Source organism: Akanthomyces muscarius, chromosome 5 (assembly GCF_028009165.1).
Source record: "Akanthomyces muscarius strain Ve6 chromosome 5, whole genome shotgun sequence".
NCBI lineage: Eukaryota > Fungi > Ascomycota > Sordariomycetes > Hypocreales > Cordycipitaceae > Akanthomyces > Akanthomyces muscarius.
The window spans coordinates 849,483-865,877 of record NC_079245.1 but is presented as its reverse complement, the minus strand read 5'-3'; the positions used below and the strand labels follow the sequence as shown (position 1 = coordinate 865,877).

Genomic DNA, 16,395 nt, shown 5'->3' with positions numbered 1-16,395 from the left:
AAGTGGAGGGTGGAGAATGTAGGAGTTGCCAAGTGTGCGAAGGAAGGAGCAAGATGGTTATCAAGGCATGGAGGCTGGCATTCGGCGATGATATTTTAATGAGAAAAGCACCGGGGATCAGTCGGCTTTTCATGCCGGACTGGTGGCCGCGAAGACCGCCGCAAAGAGCTCACAGGCAAGCTATTATCACATTGTCCAATCAAATCGCACTGCGCACTACGAGGCCAACAGCTAGAATACTGTTGCCTGTGACCGGGCTTGACTCTTGTGTTCTCGGGGAGTGGCGACAAAGCATACAAGACACAGTATTCTAAATAATAGGGATAAATAATTACATCGGCATACGAGCCATCGTCTCCCAACAGCTGCACAAGGTCAGCGAGCGAGGCCCGGATGATCGAGTTATCAGTGTTTGCTTAGCGTCGATCATTGGTATCGGGTCGGTGGCCGTAGAAAGGGCGAGGCCGCGAGATCGTTGCCCGAACGTAGGAGAAATGTCCGCGCGTAGCCGACATCTCCCCGCCACTAGATTTGACTTTATTCGGTCCTCTTGCTGGCCCGAATAGTCAGCCTGCCACTCTTTACAATCTCCAAGCCTAATCCAGCACTCGAATCTATACATAAAAATGAAGAATGCACGGACTAACTACTTCGTGAAAAATAGTGTAGTAAAATTAGGATCTAATAATATGGATTGACCTGGCTACCAAAGCCATCTTAGCATGTTATTGTCTAACCTTTCAATAGGTATGACTGGCTGTACTATATGCTCTTATTTAATTCATCATATTTGGAGAAAAGGCGTTTGATAACAAGAATTAAATATATTTTAGTAGTATGGAAGTTTATTATACAATAGCGGAGAGGTCTGGGTCGCCCTGCAGTCTACTCGCTAGGCATACTTAGTACTGGCTGTCTGCGTGTCTTGCGTGTTGGTGTTCTGCTGTGGACGCTGGCCATCGGGAAGGTCGACGCCGGAGACTTTGACCACTGCCTGCCACGCGGCTTCTTGGCTAGCGCGATCGTGAAAGTGTTGATGGCGCATAGCCTCAATTGCCCCTGTAACCTTCTTGGGAGGTGAAGCGAAGAATTGCCCCGAGACGTCGGTTCCGAACTCAGATGCCTGGAGGTACCGACGAGCCGCAGTCTCAGGAGTCTGGGTCATGCCGGGAACGAGCTTTAGCAGCGGGATCATGAGCCACCTCAACGCAGGGCCAGCATTGCGCACCACCTGGGTGTCGGGCGCGCTGCCGGGCGACACGGCGTATACAGCCATGCTGGGAGGTAGCCGGCGCGCCAACGCCGCGGCCCACCATGCGATTATGAGTTTCGCGTCGGTGTACGCCCGGTTGGGCTCGTACTTGACATTTGGCCCGTTGCGCAGCAGGGCTTCAACGGCGGCGGTTCGGTCACCCTGATGGTGTTTGGCCGCGAAGGCCGCCACGTCTGTGAAGCTGAACAGGGGCATATCCCCTCAAGCAGGTTCCGCGCCGGCGATAACGACCCGCGCGTTGAGACTCAGCAGGCCGGCACGGAGCAACCCGACAGTGAGTTGATGATGTCCGATTAGCGGGGCCTGAGAAGCTTCGACGCCCGCCGCGGTGAGCACGCGCTTGCTGCCTCCGATCAACCCGGCGTTGAGGAGTAGAAAATCGATTGGCCTACCTCGCTTGACAAGCTCGGCGAGGGCGGCCTGAACACTGGACGGCTTGTCCAGATCCAGCTCGAGTGGCGTGAAGACCTGTCTTTTAGTCTCCTCCGCAAGCTGAACAGCCGTTTCCTTGACCCGAGCCAGGCTACGTCCGGTCACGATGACGCCGCGCCAGCCGTCCGCGGCAAGAGCGCTGGCTGCCGCATGACCGAGCCCTGACGTGGCGCCGGTGACCAGCGCGATTGAATGCTCCATATGCAGCTTTCTGACGGTGCCTTGCTGGAAATGTTGCGAAGTGGACAAATGCTAGGATGTTGCTGTCGTGAATGTTTCTTGTAGCTCGTGTGAACAAGAGGGCTTCACTCCTTATAGGAGTAGCCTGGCCCTTTTTGTTGGCCATGATCTGCGCCGCGGTGGAAGCCGTCATCCTGCGCTTGCGCATGGATGCGACTGCTTGGTCATTCTGGCCCCTGTGCGTGTCGTGTACAGGTTAGATATTGGTGCGAACTTCGTGACCCGGATGAATATCCGCGGAAGCACGCAGGGCGAGCACCACTTTCGTGCGGATTCGTCCGAAGTGGCGCACTCGGTTCGATAAACTGAGGCAGCAGCGCGCGACGTATGTGGTCAACTTGAGCCGCGGCGGAAGTTAGCAGCTAAGCTAGAAACCACCGTTCTACCGGTAAACTACAGGTTTTCAGAGTAGATATGCTATCGTTAGACTGGTGGTACCCTCCGCGAGATGATGACAGTTGATGTCTACGTGTACTCTCTCGGTTGAGATAGAGCGATGCTAGATTTAGCCCAAAATCGCCCGGCTAACCTAGATTTTACAAAATTTGACCTACATGTTATAACGATCACAACCCGACGCCTGTTGAAGCTTCAAATTGGCCGATTCTACCCCAACATGCGAGTAGTAATAGAGGAATTAGGTCCAGTACCTTCCATTTTAGGCTGTATCAGAGCCCTGTCAGCACCCTTGTAGGCAACCCAGTAAGGAAAGTACTTCGCTGGCAGGGGTCAGTGAGAATAATGGAGGTTGTGTAATGATGTACGTTATGCGCCCCAGTCGCCAGCAAGCTTTTCCACCTCGGGATCAGGACACAAGTTACACTAGCGCAAGAATCGTTTACCAGAACGCAGCGCACTAACCAGTTCCAACAAGAGCGACGCCACACATGTTACGAATGAATTATTTGTCAAGGTCGAAATCTGACTCCGAAGCGTATACGGAGACGCGTAAATATTCAGAACGCATATTATAGCCAACTAAGCCCATGAGACACACGATGCGCACACCTTTCAATGCGCCGCCATGGTTGTGTGATCATTTATCACGAGAGCGCGACATGTAAGCGCTGCGATTTCCGATGGATGAGACAATGGACGAGTTTCGTTAACGAACCAGACACATTACTACCGACAGAACCTCCCCTCCTAGATCACACCGTAGCACAAAAGCAAGCAAACGGATGATACAGAAATTGTAAGGCGGATGAGCATAAAGGCGTTGAGAGGAAGATGATGGACCAAATTACGAAAGTGCCAGTCTGCATGACCTGAAACAGGATCGTCAAAGTAGAAGTTGACAGATGGTGCTACAATGGAGGCTACGAAAGCCTCCTACCACCAACGTGTCAAACAAAATTGAATGGACATGGGGTAAATTTGCGCTGTTCCTGCCACGACGCCGCCAGGCTGCCAGGGTTGCCCCTCTCGTGCGCACAGAGGAGCTGCGCTTCAAAATTCCGTCCTGTCAACATTGCCACGTTTCTCTCGGTGGATGTTGTCGCCGCTGTTGTACGCGATTTCGATTCACTTTTTCCCGGTATGGCCATGCTACAGCCGCCTTTAGCGTTCGCGTCTTGGCGCACATTATAGTGTCCTTGTCGGAAGGCTGCTAAGACAGTTCGATGAGGCCTCAGCGTCACGGCTATTAAACCAGGCGCGCCGGCCGTGTTGTAGCAGATGCCGAGTGTGACCTGAACAAGTCTGCGCTGACTGACACGGCCCCGGAGAGGGAATTTTAGGGGGCTGAGCTCCTAAGCACCCCAACAAGACGGACTTGGCCATCGCGTCACAACAGCTCGCAGGCTTATGCCATTGTTCTTGGGACGGACTAGAAGCCAAAGTATGCAGCGAAAAAGTGAGCACGAAAATGCAGCCAGGAATACGCACGGAATATTTATCGTGGTTAGACAGGTACCAAGTCCTTCATACCGGCGACCACGCAAGAGAACAACTCATCTTACCAACAATCTCCAGTACAACAACACCACGCTAGTCGGTTTTAAAGTTTTGGGCTTGCCACATGGGTGTCCACAGCACTGGCTTGATCCAAACATCATTTCAGAAACGCCTCTTAAGCGAGGCCAAGGTTCTCGATTTTTTTTCGGTGCGGTCGACCAAAATAGTCATGTCTCACTTCTGATTATGCAGACACTATTGCCTGGTTACAACCATGTGGCAGTGAACTCCTCCGTACGCGGTTGCCGGTCAAAGCTGGGGAAGTGATCGGCAATGCCGTCCTTGACATTCTCCAACTGGCCCTTTGACCCTTACAGCTGTGTCGTATTCCACATTATACGACCGAGCGTGCACGGTACTTGGAAGGTTCTCCACGAGCGGTCCACAAGACCCTTGTCCCCGGCCGCTAGTTACTCTCCTGACTGGCAGGTTGGCAGGTGCAGGCATCAGGGCTTTACTGAGTAAAGTTTGTCCTTTTTCGGTCCATGACTCGAGCCAACATCCCGGAACGCCATGCGTAGATCAGCCACTAAATCCGCCATGACCTCTCTCTCTTATCGTCCGCCAGGCACCCAGGTTGGCGGGCCGAGCTCACAGAGTTAGGCAAAACGTTAAAAGTTCAGCAGCTGCCGTGTTCGATTGCATGTGCGACGTGCTGGCCGCATACTGCAAATATGAGCATCGGACTTCAACGACAGTATTCTTTACATTCGACCCCCCCCGAAGATCTCTTGGATGGTGAATCGCTCTTCCCGACTAAAGACGCGTTTCTCATCGACCTACTGCACACACCAACAAGTCTACAATCAGCGGCAGTTTCAGGTTCTAGCGATTTTGCCGGCTCTCTGAGAGAGATTAGTGCTTCTAGCTCGTCCACGATGTCGGCTTCAGCCGCCATTGCGCCTCTTCATGTTTTATCAGATTCGAGAATCGAAGGTTCTCAGATGGACAAGGCGCGGTCGCAGTGCCTTCAACTTTGCAGCGACGTGACCGTTGCATACGACAGTATTGCGGAGAAAATGTCGGATTACACCACTTTGGCCACTCATTTACCTCGCGGGTTCATTTCGCTCGCCAATGAGGTACTAGGTGCCTGTAGTGAGCTCTCCTCCATTTATACTGGCCTCTCCGACGCTTCGTCGCCGAGCCAGATCCTGCCTGGTGACGTTACTGCGGTCGTCGAGAAGAAGTTGCGAGGCGCTCAAGGACACATGAAGGCCCTCGACCAAGCGGTGACCAAGCTCCTTGACCACGAACGCAATGGTGGCGTAAGTCGCCTGCGTCGCAAGTTCGGTAAAATGTTCCCAAGCGACCACGTCGAGAAGTTGAGGCTGGAGGCGACCAAGATGCGCGAAGACCTTAAGGTTGGCTCTCTCCTGTTGCAGTGGAAGCTGGGCTCGACCTGCATAGAAAGGGAACCCGGCATAGGCTGTGTTAGTCTCGCCGCCGCCATACAAACCGTCACTGGCCAGCCACCGAAGGGTCGCGGACACGTTGCAAGCTCGGGAGTCGATGGCTCGGCGTACCGCGCAGTAGCTGTTGTTCCAGAGGAGCAACGTGGCGTTCTCCATCATCGCCAGACCCCTTTGACAAACCTTCCTTCCAGCACCGTCGACACAGACAAAGGTTCTTCGGCTGGCCACAGCTTTCTCAACGGCCATAGCGGTACCACTTTTGCGAGCAACGACAACGGCTCCGCGGCGAGGTTTACGATGGACTCGACCGGAAGCTCGAACGATGGACGCGACCGATATAATGAGAAGCTACGAACGACCATGGAATTGGATAAGTCAGACGAAACAATTGAGTATGCAATCGATTCTTTGGTTGGCGATATCAAATCCCTCGAGCTTGACAGTGCCAAAGTCGTGCACATGGACAGCGTACCTTCGGCTATGCCTCACAGTCAGCCGCGGACTATGGCAGATCGTGACAAGCCCAACATCGGCGCGCTCCTCGTCTCAGCTATACGTGCCGGCGATTACAGGGCTTTGTATCAGCTTCTCGACCGGGGAGCTTCGCCTGACACTGGCGCTGAGATACATGCTCTTAACGAGGCCATAGCTAGCCAGGATAGTGAGAGCGCCCGCCTGCTTCTTTTGTACGGTGCCAGCCCCAACGCATTAGACATTGAGGGCCAAAGTCCGTTGGCGATTGCCGCAGGTAAATCCAGTCTTAGGATTACCATTGCTTTGCTCAAGTACGGGGCCAATCCAGACGCCGTGACAAGAGGAACTCACTCGCCATTGGCCATTGCCGTCTCGTCTGGTAACTTGCGGGTTACTCATGCTCTTCTCATGTACGGCGCAAATCCAAATCAGATGACACTTAGCGGCAACACTCTTCTGATTGAGTCGATTGGCGGGAGATCATCAAAAATGCTCACTGACTTGCTGCTCAACTACGGGGCGGCCCCCAACGAGAAGAGCCGCGAGGGAAAGACGGCGCTGTTTGAGGCCATTACTAATGGGAGAGCCGATATTTTGGACAGCTTGATTCAGCACGGGGCGGATCCGAACTTACCTGGCCCAAAGCACATGCTGTGGCCAGCGATACACCATCCAGAGTGCTTGCGAATCTTGCTAGCCAAGGCCGCCGACCACAAGAAGGCGCCTGGCATAATGGAGTTGGCCACGAGCATCAACAGTGTCGAGTCGATTGGTATTCTTCTCAAGGCGGGAGTGGACCCCAATGCGAAGAAAGACGGCGTTTACACGCCGCTGTGCACCGCAATCCGCGATAACCGCGCCGACATCCTCGAGCTGCTGCTCCGCAACGGAGCGGACCCTAACATCCCAGCGAGCGAGTATCCAGCGTTCAAATGCATCACGCACCATCGCGAGCACTTTTTGCCGGCGCTCGTTAAAGCAGGCGTCAAACTCGATAAGCCCAAGGGCATTGCCGAGACTGCGGTGGCGATGAAGAATACCAAAGTCCTCGACTGGCTGTTGAAAAGCGGCGTCGACCCCAACGACAGGTGCTCCACGGGCCGCACGCCACTTACAACAGCCATTCGAGAGAACAATATTGAGATGGTTGACATGCTACTGGCGCACGGCGCGAATCCGAATATTCGCGGCCAAGACTGGCCAGTGTGCATGGCCGTGCGGCACCCGCCAGTTCTTGAACGAATCTTGTCTGCACTTCAGGAACCGCGCGCCTTCAAGGGCGTAATGGAAATGGCTGTCGAGGCCAATCAGCTTTCGTCAGTCAAGCTGCTGCGTGCCGCCGGCGTGTCGGTAGAGGACCGCAACGGCGGCGTCTTTTCTCCGCTTACGACGGCAATCCGCGAGCGCCGCACTGAAATCGTCGCCTACCTCATCGGCGAGGGCGGCGCTGATGTCAATGCACCAGGCGAGCACTTGCCCCTCGTCAAAGCCCTGCGACGTTGCCATACCGAACACACTGAAATTATCGACATGCTGCTTGAGAAGGGCGCTGATCCCAACAAGATGTACCGCGGGTGGAACGGCATCATGCAGGCCCTAGAAAATGGTGACCTGGATATGCTCAAAAAGCTGGCCACGAAGACTGGTGTCGACATCGAGGTTCGGGACGAGCTCGGCCGCACTGTCACAGAGATAGCGCTGTCGCGTAGGTGGGAGGAAGCCGTGAACATCCTGCTGTCGAGCGGGCCTGGGGAACACCGTGAGTGAGAAAGTTATGGATGCCGAGGTACTTTCTATCCTGTGCCCAAATTATGACATTATCGTCGTGTACATAACCTGCGTGGAGCAAGAAATGCGATTCCTGGCATTTCTTGGTATCGTCAGAAACTGCAGGTAATCTGCCGCGGAGCCCGGCTACCGTGGGACAAAGTGCCGGCAAGGCTTATTAGGTCGTGATGACAGCTTGTCTTGGAGGATTATGCGGGGCATTTTTAGCGCTAGGCTCTAATAATGAGCGATCTTTATTCGTCTAGGAATTCTTGAATTTCTACATTTGTTTTACTCATATATCCATTCTTATAAGCTCTCACTCATATAAATATACCCTAATCACTCTATAATTTAGCTTATTTGCAAAATAATTAAATTGACTCTCAAAAGCTATCATTTTATTTTATACAAAAGGATAGCTCGCGTAGTAGACAAAGTAATATATTATGGTCAGCTCACTAAAATAGAAGTGGTTCGGTGAAAAGCTGAGTATTATGCTGAGAGATACTAAAGGCTACGCTGAAGCTGTACTTAACTGGTAGGAGCTACTTATCGAGCACGGAACTCAGTCGCAAGCATCCATCTAATTCAAACCAAGCTAGCAAACGTATCAGCACCGTTCATCTGTGTCCGCAACAGCCCTAGAGACTTCAACATGGGTCTGTCATCGAATCGATAGAAGTAAACGCCGTTTTCCTCTCCGTTGGCAACATGCTTGTACTTGTACCAGGCAGGGATACAAAATGTGTCGCCTCGCTGCCAGGAAAAGCTTTTACCACCAATCTCGGACCATCCACTACCCTGTATGACATGGTAGACAGAAGAAGAGGTTTCTTGCCTGACAGGACTCTCAGCTCCCTTGTCCAGCCGCTCCGCAGAAGCGCCGATGACGCGGCCAACTACCAAGATCAGTCAGCCGTCAACACATAGAGACGAATCAAAAGCGCGGTGAGAGGTAATGTAGTTTGGTTGCATAGGTTGGCTTACTCTCGCTGCCATCGCTATTACGATATGGCACAGCCGCCCAGGAACCAGGCGCATCGTGAAGTTTTGCAAGCATGTCCCTCCAGGGAAACACAATGGGCGAGCTATCAACATCCGTCGCGGGGTAGCGTGCAGCACTGTAGTGCTCGTTGAAGTGCACGGGAAAATGGATGAAGCTGGGCAGGTCAAGACCATCTAGCCAAATGACTGGACTCTCGTCGCCGCCTTCTTCATCCGCACCTTTCTTGCCGTGGTCATGCCAGCTCCAAGTAGGTGTGATTATGACGTCGCCAGGATGCATGGCAACTCTCTTTCCTTGGACAGCAGTGTAACCCCCTTTGCCCTCGATGATGTAGCGTACGGCAAACGCCGCGTGGCGATGAGCAGGAGCGGTCTCCCGAGGTTGGACAAGCTGGAGTCCTGCGTACAGTGTGTCGGTTGTATATGGAGCGGCTGCCGGGCTCACAATAAGCTTCGATCAGTCATCTGCCTTGAAAATGACGCCGCTCATGTCATGCCGCAATGATGAGGCCTTCAGACTCACTTCTTTTTGGGTTTACTAGCATCAGAACACGACGCTCTGCTTGCTTCTCACTGATAAGCTGGCCGGCGCCCAATAAGCATGGCCGAATGTGCTGATATTGCCAGAGAAACGGCTCTGTAGATGGATTCGGGAGTGCAGGATTTAGACGAGCCATCTGAGCCCATAGTGGAGAAACATTTACTTCTTTTAATCGCTGAAGGAGTGCAACGTTATCCTTGAATGGCTGGTCGTCGCCGATTCTTGCATCCGCCTCATCCATACCTGTGACGAATGACATTTTTTCTGAGAAAACAGGATTGAAGTAGACCAAAATCGAGCTGTGTTGATAAGTTTCATGTGCTTCGAATGCAACTGTTCAACTTTCTTCGATAGTTTTATTGTCCGGGAATTGAACGGCGCAGATGTGGTCAGGAGGCAGTATGTCGGCATCGGCTACCCGATCTTGCCCCGGGGAGCAGAGTTGAAGCACGCTACAATATGAGACAGCAGCACGGAGACTAATCCTTGTTCACTTGGGTTAGTTTCACCGGCGAATTCTATTTCTTTTATCAAATATGTCCGTTTCACAAGCAAAAATGGCCGACACACCGTTTTCCACTGCTTTGCAGCGACATGAATATGGCTTGACCAAATACCCCTCCCGATCGGTAAATCTACTTGATAGATTAATGAACAATGCGCATGGTGATAGCGGCGCCACTGGAGCAGCAACCTCCAGTCAGCTTATAAATCAAGAACCGGCCCAAGTGCCTTTGCAAATTGTTATAGTAGGGGCTGGATTGGGGGGCTTGAGTGCTGCTATTGCTCTTGCCCGGCGTGGGAACCAAGTTACTGTGTTTGAGCAGGCGGGAAAAATTGGAGAAGTATGTACACCAGTATGGACTCATACTTGTTGTCTAGAACATGTCTGAGCTACTAGTTGCTGACGACATTGCAGATTGGTGCAGGTATACAGCTTCCACCCAACTGCACTCGACTTTTGCAGCAATGGGGAGTGACGTCTCATTTCCAAGATTCGGTAGTTGAGCCGGAGGCCATCACATTACGGCGCTGGGAAAATGGCGTCCCATTGGGCACTACCAAGCTGGTACCCGATTTCCAGTTCAAGTTCGGTAGCCCTTATTACCTTATGCATCGGGCGGATTTTCACACGGCACTGGTAAAATGTGCCCGCCAGCTCGGAGTGGAAATCCAAACCGGAAGCAGGGTCATCAGCTACAACAGCGATGCGAACAGCGCAAGTGTTCAAACAGCTGATGGGCGAGTGGTTTCTGCAGATCTCATCATCGCGGCCGATGGGATAAAGTCTTTGGCCAGGTCTACTATTCTTGGCGGCATACCCAATCCGCCACTTAATACTGGCTTTGCTGCCTATCGTGCCACTGTCGATACAAGTCTTATGCGCGACCATGCAGACTTGCGTGGGCTTTTTGAAAGTCCCAACATTAATCTCTGGTAAGCAAGAACAGTATTTTCTTCTCTATCAAACAACTATTTCGGGTGCTTACTCTCTCGCAGGATCGGAGAAAACCGCCATGTTATGACCTATTGTATCTCGGGCGGCAAAAAGCTCAACATGGTTCTTTCTCATCCTGAGAATGAGAGTAATGTCGGTGATATTCCAGGAGGCTCCCGGTTAGATATGGAGACCACGTTAGCTGAAATGAGGAAGCAATTCGAGGGATGGGACCCAGTGTAAGCTAACTGATACGGCCGAGATACAACATGAGCTGACGTCGTCTGAATTGTGCTCTCAGACTGAACAAAATCATCCATATGATTGCATCAACTGTCAAATGGCCGCTGTTGACTGGTCCTTGCCTACAAACCTGGACATCCCATTCAAAACGAATCGTCCTTCTCGGCGATGCCGCGCATGCTATGGTGCCATACATGTCACAAGGGGCAGCCATGGCAGTGGAGGATGCTGCCGCCTTGGCTGAAACACTCGCCCTGGTTAGTAACAAGAGCCAAATAAGGCATGCTGTGGACATTTACGAAACAGAAAGGATGAAACGGGCTTATGGCATGCAGTCAGCCAGTCTGGTCAATGGCAAGCTATGGCACTTTGCTGATGGTGGTGAGCAGGAAGCAAGGGACAAAGGCATGCTTGCAGAGGTCCAGGGCACATATTACTCCGAGAGTACCAATCAGTGGAGCGATCCTGTCACTCAAAACTGGGCATACGGGTACGACGCAGGAAGGGCAATTAAGGAAGCGTGGAATCTAAACACCTCTGCTTCGTAGCACAATTGAAAATTCCTGACCATTACAATAGCACATTCACGTGTAGATACTTCAGTCTTGGTTTCAACAGCAATTGATCCAGAGGAAATGCCTTGCTAGTTGGACAATTATTAGATAAGAATTCAGCATGACCCTATTCCTGAAGATATCCTGCGTCCCGATAATACTGACGCGCAGCTGGATGTAGCGGAACCGGGGTTTGGGCCATCTTCTTGGGATCCAGCGGGTAGGTCAGCGGGCTACGCTCCGGCCGAAGATGACGATATTGACCCTCGATGCTGTCCCTGGTCTCCACCAGGCACCATGTTAACAGATGTGCAACATCGTCGGGCATGTCGTCGCGAACCAGAATCACGAAATCTGAGAAATCAAGACAGAAAAGAGGCTCCGACAGTGAGTTCCAGAAGCCTGCAGGCAGATCCCCAGACGTCTGATCTGCTGCTCCGGGGTAATCCCGGGCGAATTTAGCCAGGGCAGATGACTCGGCTTGTAGCGGAACGTAGTGCAACTCCTCAATCACCTGTTCCCACCATGGCGTCATGATAGCTTCCTGGAGAAGAACATCAGCGTTGCCTGACAGAACCTCGGCAATGGACTGTTCTGGGCGATGCGATGTCACGATGGACCCTCCCCAAGATTCCACTGTTTCCTTTGTGATGCCGTGGCATGCGAGAAATGCATGAGCCAAGTAGCCGATGAAATTTGTCCCGTCGTCGCACGAGGTAGCAATGCGAATGGCTGGCTTCTTGGCGCGCAGCTCTTCAAAGGAGCGAACGCCATACTTGGGATGGATGGCCAAAATGAGGCGGTCGTTCTGTGGCAGCACGCCTAGCGCACGAAGAGTCGGCATAGGGCCAAACTGCCTGAATATTCCTGTGCCTTCCAGTGCTGTGCTCATCAACTGGGCAGGTGTAGCAATGGCCATGTGCATCCGACCGTGGAACACATTGGTGACTGCCTCGATACCTCCGTGGCGAACGTTCCAAATCGCGACCTGGGATTCGGGCCCAGCACGGTCGCAGAGTTGCTGCGTGAGCCACGAACATATTCTGTGAAAGTTGGCCATGCCCCAGTCGCCTTGAAAATGGAGCGTGACTGAACGCTGTATACTGGGGGCGTTTTGGCTCACTAGCTGCATCTTTTTGAGATCTGGCGTCGCCATGGTGAAGCCAATGAGCAAAAAATGTAGATGGAGGAACAAGTGAGATTGTTGGAACGTGACCGCGAAAGCTCTCAAGTGAGATTGCTGGAGCGCGACTGTGAAGCTCTTGTTCCAGACATAAAATTTTGGAGTCCATTTTGGCCTCGTCACATCGGGAAGCCGGGATACCGACCCGATCCATCCCCGTCTTCACCTATGTCGATCAAAGGGCTAAACTAGAATTTCATGGAGCCTCAAACTCCACTGACGTTGCTGCATGAAGAGCCTGCACTGACTTTTCTATTGATCCTCTGACTCTGATTCCGACGGTGGTCTATTCGGATTCGTTCCCACTGGCACTAGCTGCGCGCCGCATCTAGACTGGTAGAGTTAGACATCCATAAGCTGGGCGCCACGTAGAGTTTGACAATCACCATGTTGCTAGTGCTTCTTGTGGGACATTTATTGTCAAGACCTATAATATAGTCAACTTAAGCTGATGGGATCGGCCGCTAAAAGTGTCGGGAGCCCAGCAATGACTGCGCCCGCTAACATTGGCGTAAGGCCTCTCCTGCAAACGATCATGCCAAGGAGGCCTACATCCGCATTGCTAAGCGGCTAATACGACTCAGAAAATTATTTGAGCTGAATAGTATAAATTTTTCAGCTTTGAACTGCCGGTAGGACTAATACGGCTATACTTTAAAGTATCACTGCCTTGTACACTCGCTTGTTTACTCTTCTGGCCCTGCCCTAAAGTGCAGCTCACTCTGAAATCAAATAATTTTCTTCAAACTGAGAATAGAACATAAGCTCAATCCATCTCGTGTACAAGTGCCCGAGCGGCTTGAGTGCGCAGCAGAGAACTTGGCTCTGCTGTCTTGGATGGTGTCATCTGCATCTCGATGTCATCCACGGCCAGTACAACAGTATGCGTGCTCTCATCGGCAACAATGCTTGTGTGGGCCACGCCTCGCGGGATGCTCACAAAATCACCAGGGTGCAGTTCCACAGTGCCAAGCTGGCTCACCAATGTCCTCACGCCGCTGACCTGATAGTGAATAGACACTGCCCTCCGGTGAGACCGGTACACTTCACCGCGTGCGTGACGGAGGTGATGGTTTCCGAGCCAAACTCGCGCGGATTTGTAGAGCCATTCGATCTCAGCTTGGTCGTCCCCTGCCTCTGCCGACGCCCGTTGCACAACTAAGTGATCGCTTGATTCCGCGCCGACCGTGAGCAGGTGGGCTTCATCAAGCAAAGATACGGCCAGGTCACAGCCGCGGGCACCAAGGCACTCCGTCACCATTTCAATGGCGCGTGTCGACGGTGTCCAGCCCTCAAACGGAATGGCCTTGCGCCGAGCAGCGGCTGTCGTTTGACCTGCCTCGGCAGCTGGCGCAATCACGTAAAAGAGTAGATGGATTTCTTTCCTGCCGTAGTTGTCATGAGCAATACCAACAGGGATCCGGGACCAGTCGCCGGTGCGAAGTTCCACGCTGCCGAGCTCTGTCATGAGCGTGCGTTCGCCGTCAACCTGCAGCGATATTTCTTCGACATCCATATTGCGGTGGTAGAATGGCTGTCTGAAATCCATCTGTTGCCATTCCAGACGCAATGCGCCGCTTTTGAAGATGTCGCGCGGAGGGGCAAAGCCCGCAGGATACCAGCGGTGGGCAACAGTGGCAACTTGAAGCATTTCTGGCTCCCTCCACATGCGCATTTTATCGGGCTTGGGGTAGGTAAGCAGCAGTTCTTCATTTCTGTGCACTTTGACAGTGTGCTCGCTCTCGGGCAGAGCATCGAAGATTTCTGTCACCATCGCCATGCCGATGACTAGTGCTGTAGGTCCAGAGCAATCGAGTGAGTCGACGGTCGAATCGGCTTAGTATGCCCGAATCTTGTCTATTGTAGTTGGCCGTCTCAATCTACTTTATAATGAGAGACAGGTGGCGGGTCTTTTGATCTTGAAACCGCTATGCATCCATCTTGCGGGTCAATCTCGCGGTTTTCGAGCACGCTTGTTGGGCCTCTCGGCGTCGCGACTAACATCGGTCACCCGTGCCCGCCGACTGGCCGTTGACAGTGAGTGGGCCTCAGCCGCTAAACGAATACTGGTCATAGGAACGCCCTCAGACCCAGCGGATCGCCGCTCAGCTTTGGCTAGCCTCGCGCCGAGCAAGATCATCGTTCGGGAATGATCCGATGTCTCCCCGACTGAAGCGCCCGTCTTTCCCTCGTCGATGCATCGTCCCGGCAACTTTGCGATAGAGATTTGGGGGGTTCTTTGTTTGACTACCTGGTCCTCCGAATGTGCCACGGCCGACACTTTGCAGCACTTACAGACGGCTCGCCAACGGCATTTTCCTGGTAGTGGAGGCTTGATGTCATGATTGTGGTGATATTCCAGGTTTACTGTGCAGGCGATTTCCTCACCGCGGCAACATCGGAAACGCATATTTTCCATCCAGGTTGGTCGGTACGGACATATGTGCGTGTTGTAGCCATCGGAACACCGTTGGACCCGACGTCCGGATTGTTTGATCCGGGGCTAGTTGCCCACTAACTCGTTAGTTAGTAGGTGACAAAGGAGCGAGATCCGGTATGATCGGCAAGGACTCGGAGCACAGCCCAGTTTCTTTCAGTTTGGCTCCACCGCAGCGCACCGAGTGATGATTGCGGACATTTCGAACGCACATGAGCGTGCGAAGAAACTCTTCGGTTGTTTTTTGTTCTGACGGCTGGTCCAGATGGCAATTGACTGAACGACAAAATTGCCTTCGAATGATCAGAACATTGCTGGTTTCTGCCAGACGCTTTCACGCCGAAATCTCGCGGGCCACGGTGAAAAGGAAAAAATAAAGAAGCAAGGGCCTACGTATATATAAGAATATCAAATACTTTTAAAATGCTAGTATCAAAATCAAGCAATTAAGTATAATCAAGGGATTTTTTTTAAGTGCTCCTTTTGACAAACTAGGCGGCATCGCCATAGTCGAGCTGTCTAAAGCATTTACTGCTAGAACATCAGCGCCCAACCCGTGCGATGAAGCAATAGCTTTGTCCGCAAATGCTTGCGAGCACGCCGCCGAGCCATGGCCAGCCACGGGTCGCTCGTTTCGCGGATATACCTGATCGGCCACATTACCGATGTTGTGGCTAGTAAACGCAAGGTGGGCTGAGCTTACGATCTCCTAGGTTTAGCTTCCCTTGACTTACACGCGTTGCATGCGAACAGCGCCCGGCTTTTATTCAGAGGTGAATTGTTCTACATTAAGGGGCGGGTAATTTCCAGTCAGGCTGTCAATCTAGCGTTTACCTCATCTAGCTTCCTGCATATGCAATTGCCACCTAGTTCTACCACGGACATGAATGAAGCCGAAACAGCTGGGAAGGCTGCCAAGCGAATGTTTCGGCAGAGGGAATGGCTGCATGATGTGCTGGCAATCTCGGTCACTTGTCACTCCGTTCGGAGCTGTTGAACAAAGGGGTCAGGCATCGCGATGCGATAATCAGCGATTACTCAGTTATTATTAGCGTCGATGATATATCTTGCAATATTCGTCTGTAGCTTCCTAGAGCTCTGTGGAGGCTGTCTAAGCGGGATTAGCAGGGGTATGAGCAGCCCTGCAATCGCCGCCCTGTCGATTTGTCAGCTCACCATCACAAGAGAGCGGGCGAGTGAGCAAGCTGCTTGTATGTATGAATGATCTCCTGTGTCGGGCAGTTAGCTCCGAGGCTTGCTCGCCGAGGTCCGCGTATCTTGTTCTCCCAATGATTGCAACACCTCAACTGACTCCACAATCGGAAATAGACTGTCGGAGAACCTGGCCAACATCCGCCAACATGGTAGACGACCAGAGTACGTAACCGCCATTGGGAAGACGTGAACAATGTCTCAATTGGGGAGGGGCTGGCA

General features: G+C 52.4%; 6 protein-coding genes across 6 annotated transcripts; 2 read left to right on the top strand and 4 right to left on the bottom strand.

Annotated features, from left to right (window-relative positions):
- Nucleotides 1-892: 892 nt before the first annotated feature.
- Nucleotides 893-1,906, bottom strand: LMH87_009559 (uncharacterized protein; the record flags this gene model as incomplete). The annotated part of the gene is made up of 3 exons (XM_056196575.1): nucleotides 893-1,156; nucleotides 1,229-1,446; nucleotides 1,666-1,906. The coding sequence occupies 3 exons, from the start codon at nucleotides 1,904-1,906 to the stop codon at nucleotides 893-895; spliced, it is 723 nt and encodes a 240-aa protein (XP_056053709.1).
- Nucleotides 1,907-4,779: 2,873 nt separating this feature from the next.
- Nucleotides 4,780-7,557, top strand: LMH87_009558 (uncharacterized protein; the record flags this gene model as incomplete). The annotated part of the gene is made up of 1 exon (XM_056196574.1): nucleotides 4,780-7,557. One exon carries the CDS (start codon nucleotides 4,780-4,782, stop codon nucleotides 7,555-7,557), a length of 2,778 nt encoding a protein of 925 aa, XP_056053708.1.
- Nucleotides 7,558-8,148: 591 nt separating this feature from the next.
- LMH87_009557 (uncharacterized protein) lies at nucleotides 8,149-9,365 on the bottom strand (the record flags this gene model as incomplete). Its single annotated transcript, XM_056196573.1, has 3 exons — nucleotides 8,149-8,459; nucleotides 8,548-8,997; nucleotides 9,089-9,365. The coding sequence occupies 3 exons, from the start codon at nucleotides 9,363-9,365 to the stop codon at nucleotides 8,149-8,151; spliced, it is 1,038 nt and encodes a 345-aa protein (XP_056053707.1).
- A 298-nt stretch (nucleotides 9,366-9,663) lies between these two features.
- LMH87_009556 (uncharacterized protein) lies at nucleotides 9,664-11,335 on the top strand (the record flags this gene model as incomplete). Its single annotated transcript, XM_056196572.1, has 5 exons — nucleotides 9,664-9,735; nucleotides 9,934-9,951; nucleotides 10,026-10,543; nucleotides 10,607-10,783; nucleotides 10,846-11,335. The coding sequence occupies 5 exons, from the start codon at nucleotides 9,664-9,666 to the stop codon at nucleotides 11,333-11,335; spliced, it is 1,275 nt and encodes a 424-aa protein (XP_056053706.1).
- A 133-nt stretch (nucleotides 11,336-11,468) lies between these two features.
- Nucleotides 11,469-12,497, bottom strand: LMH87_009555 (uncharacterized protein; the record flags this gene model as incomplete). The annotated part of the gene is made up of 1 exon (XM_056196571.1): nucleotides 11,469-12,497. The coding sequence occupies one exon, from the start codon at nucleotides 12,495-12,497 to the stop codon at nucleotides 11,469-11,471; it is 1,029 nt and encodes a 342-aa protein (XP_056053705.1).
- Nucleotides 12,498-13,290: 793 nt separating this feature from the next.
- LMH87_009554 (uncharacterized protein) lies at nucleotides 13,291-14,304 on the bottom strand (the record flags this gene model as incomplete). Its single annotated transcript, XM_056196570.1, has 1 exon — nucleotides 13,291-14,304. The coding sequence occupies one exon, from the start codon at nucleotides 14,302-14,304 to the stop codon at nucleotides 13,291-13,293; it is 1,014 nt and encodes a 337-aa protein (XP_056053704.1).
- Between the last annotated feature and the right edge of the window lie 2,091 nt (nucleotides 14,305-16,395).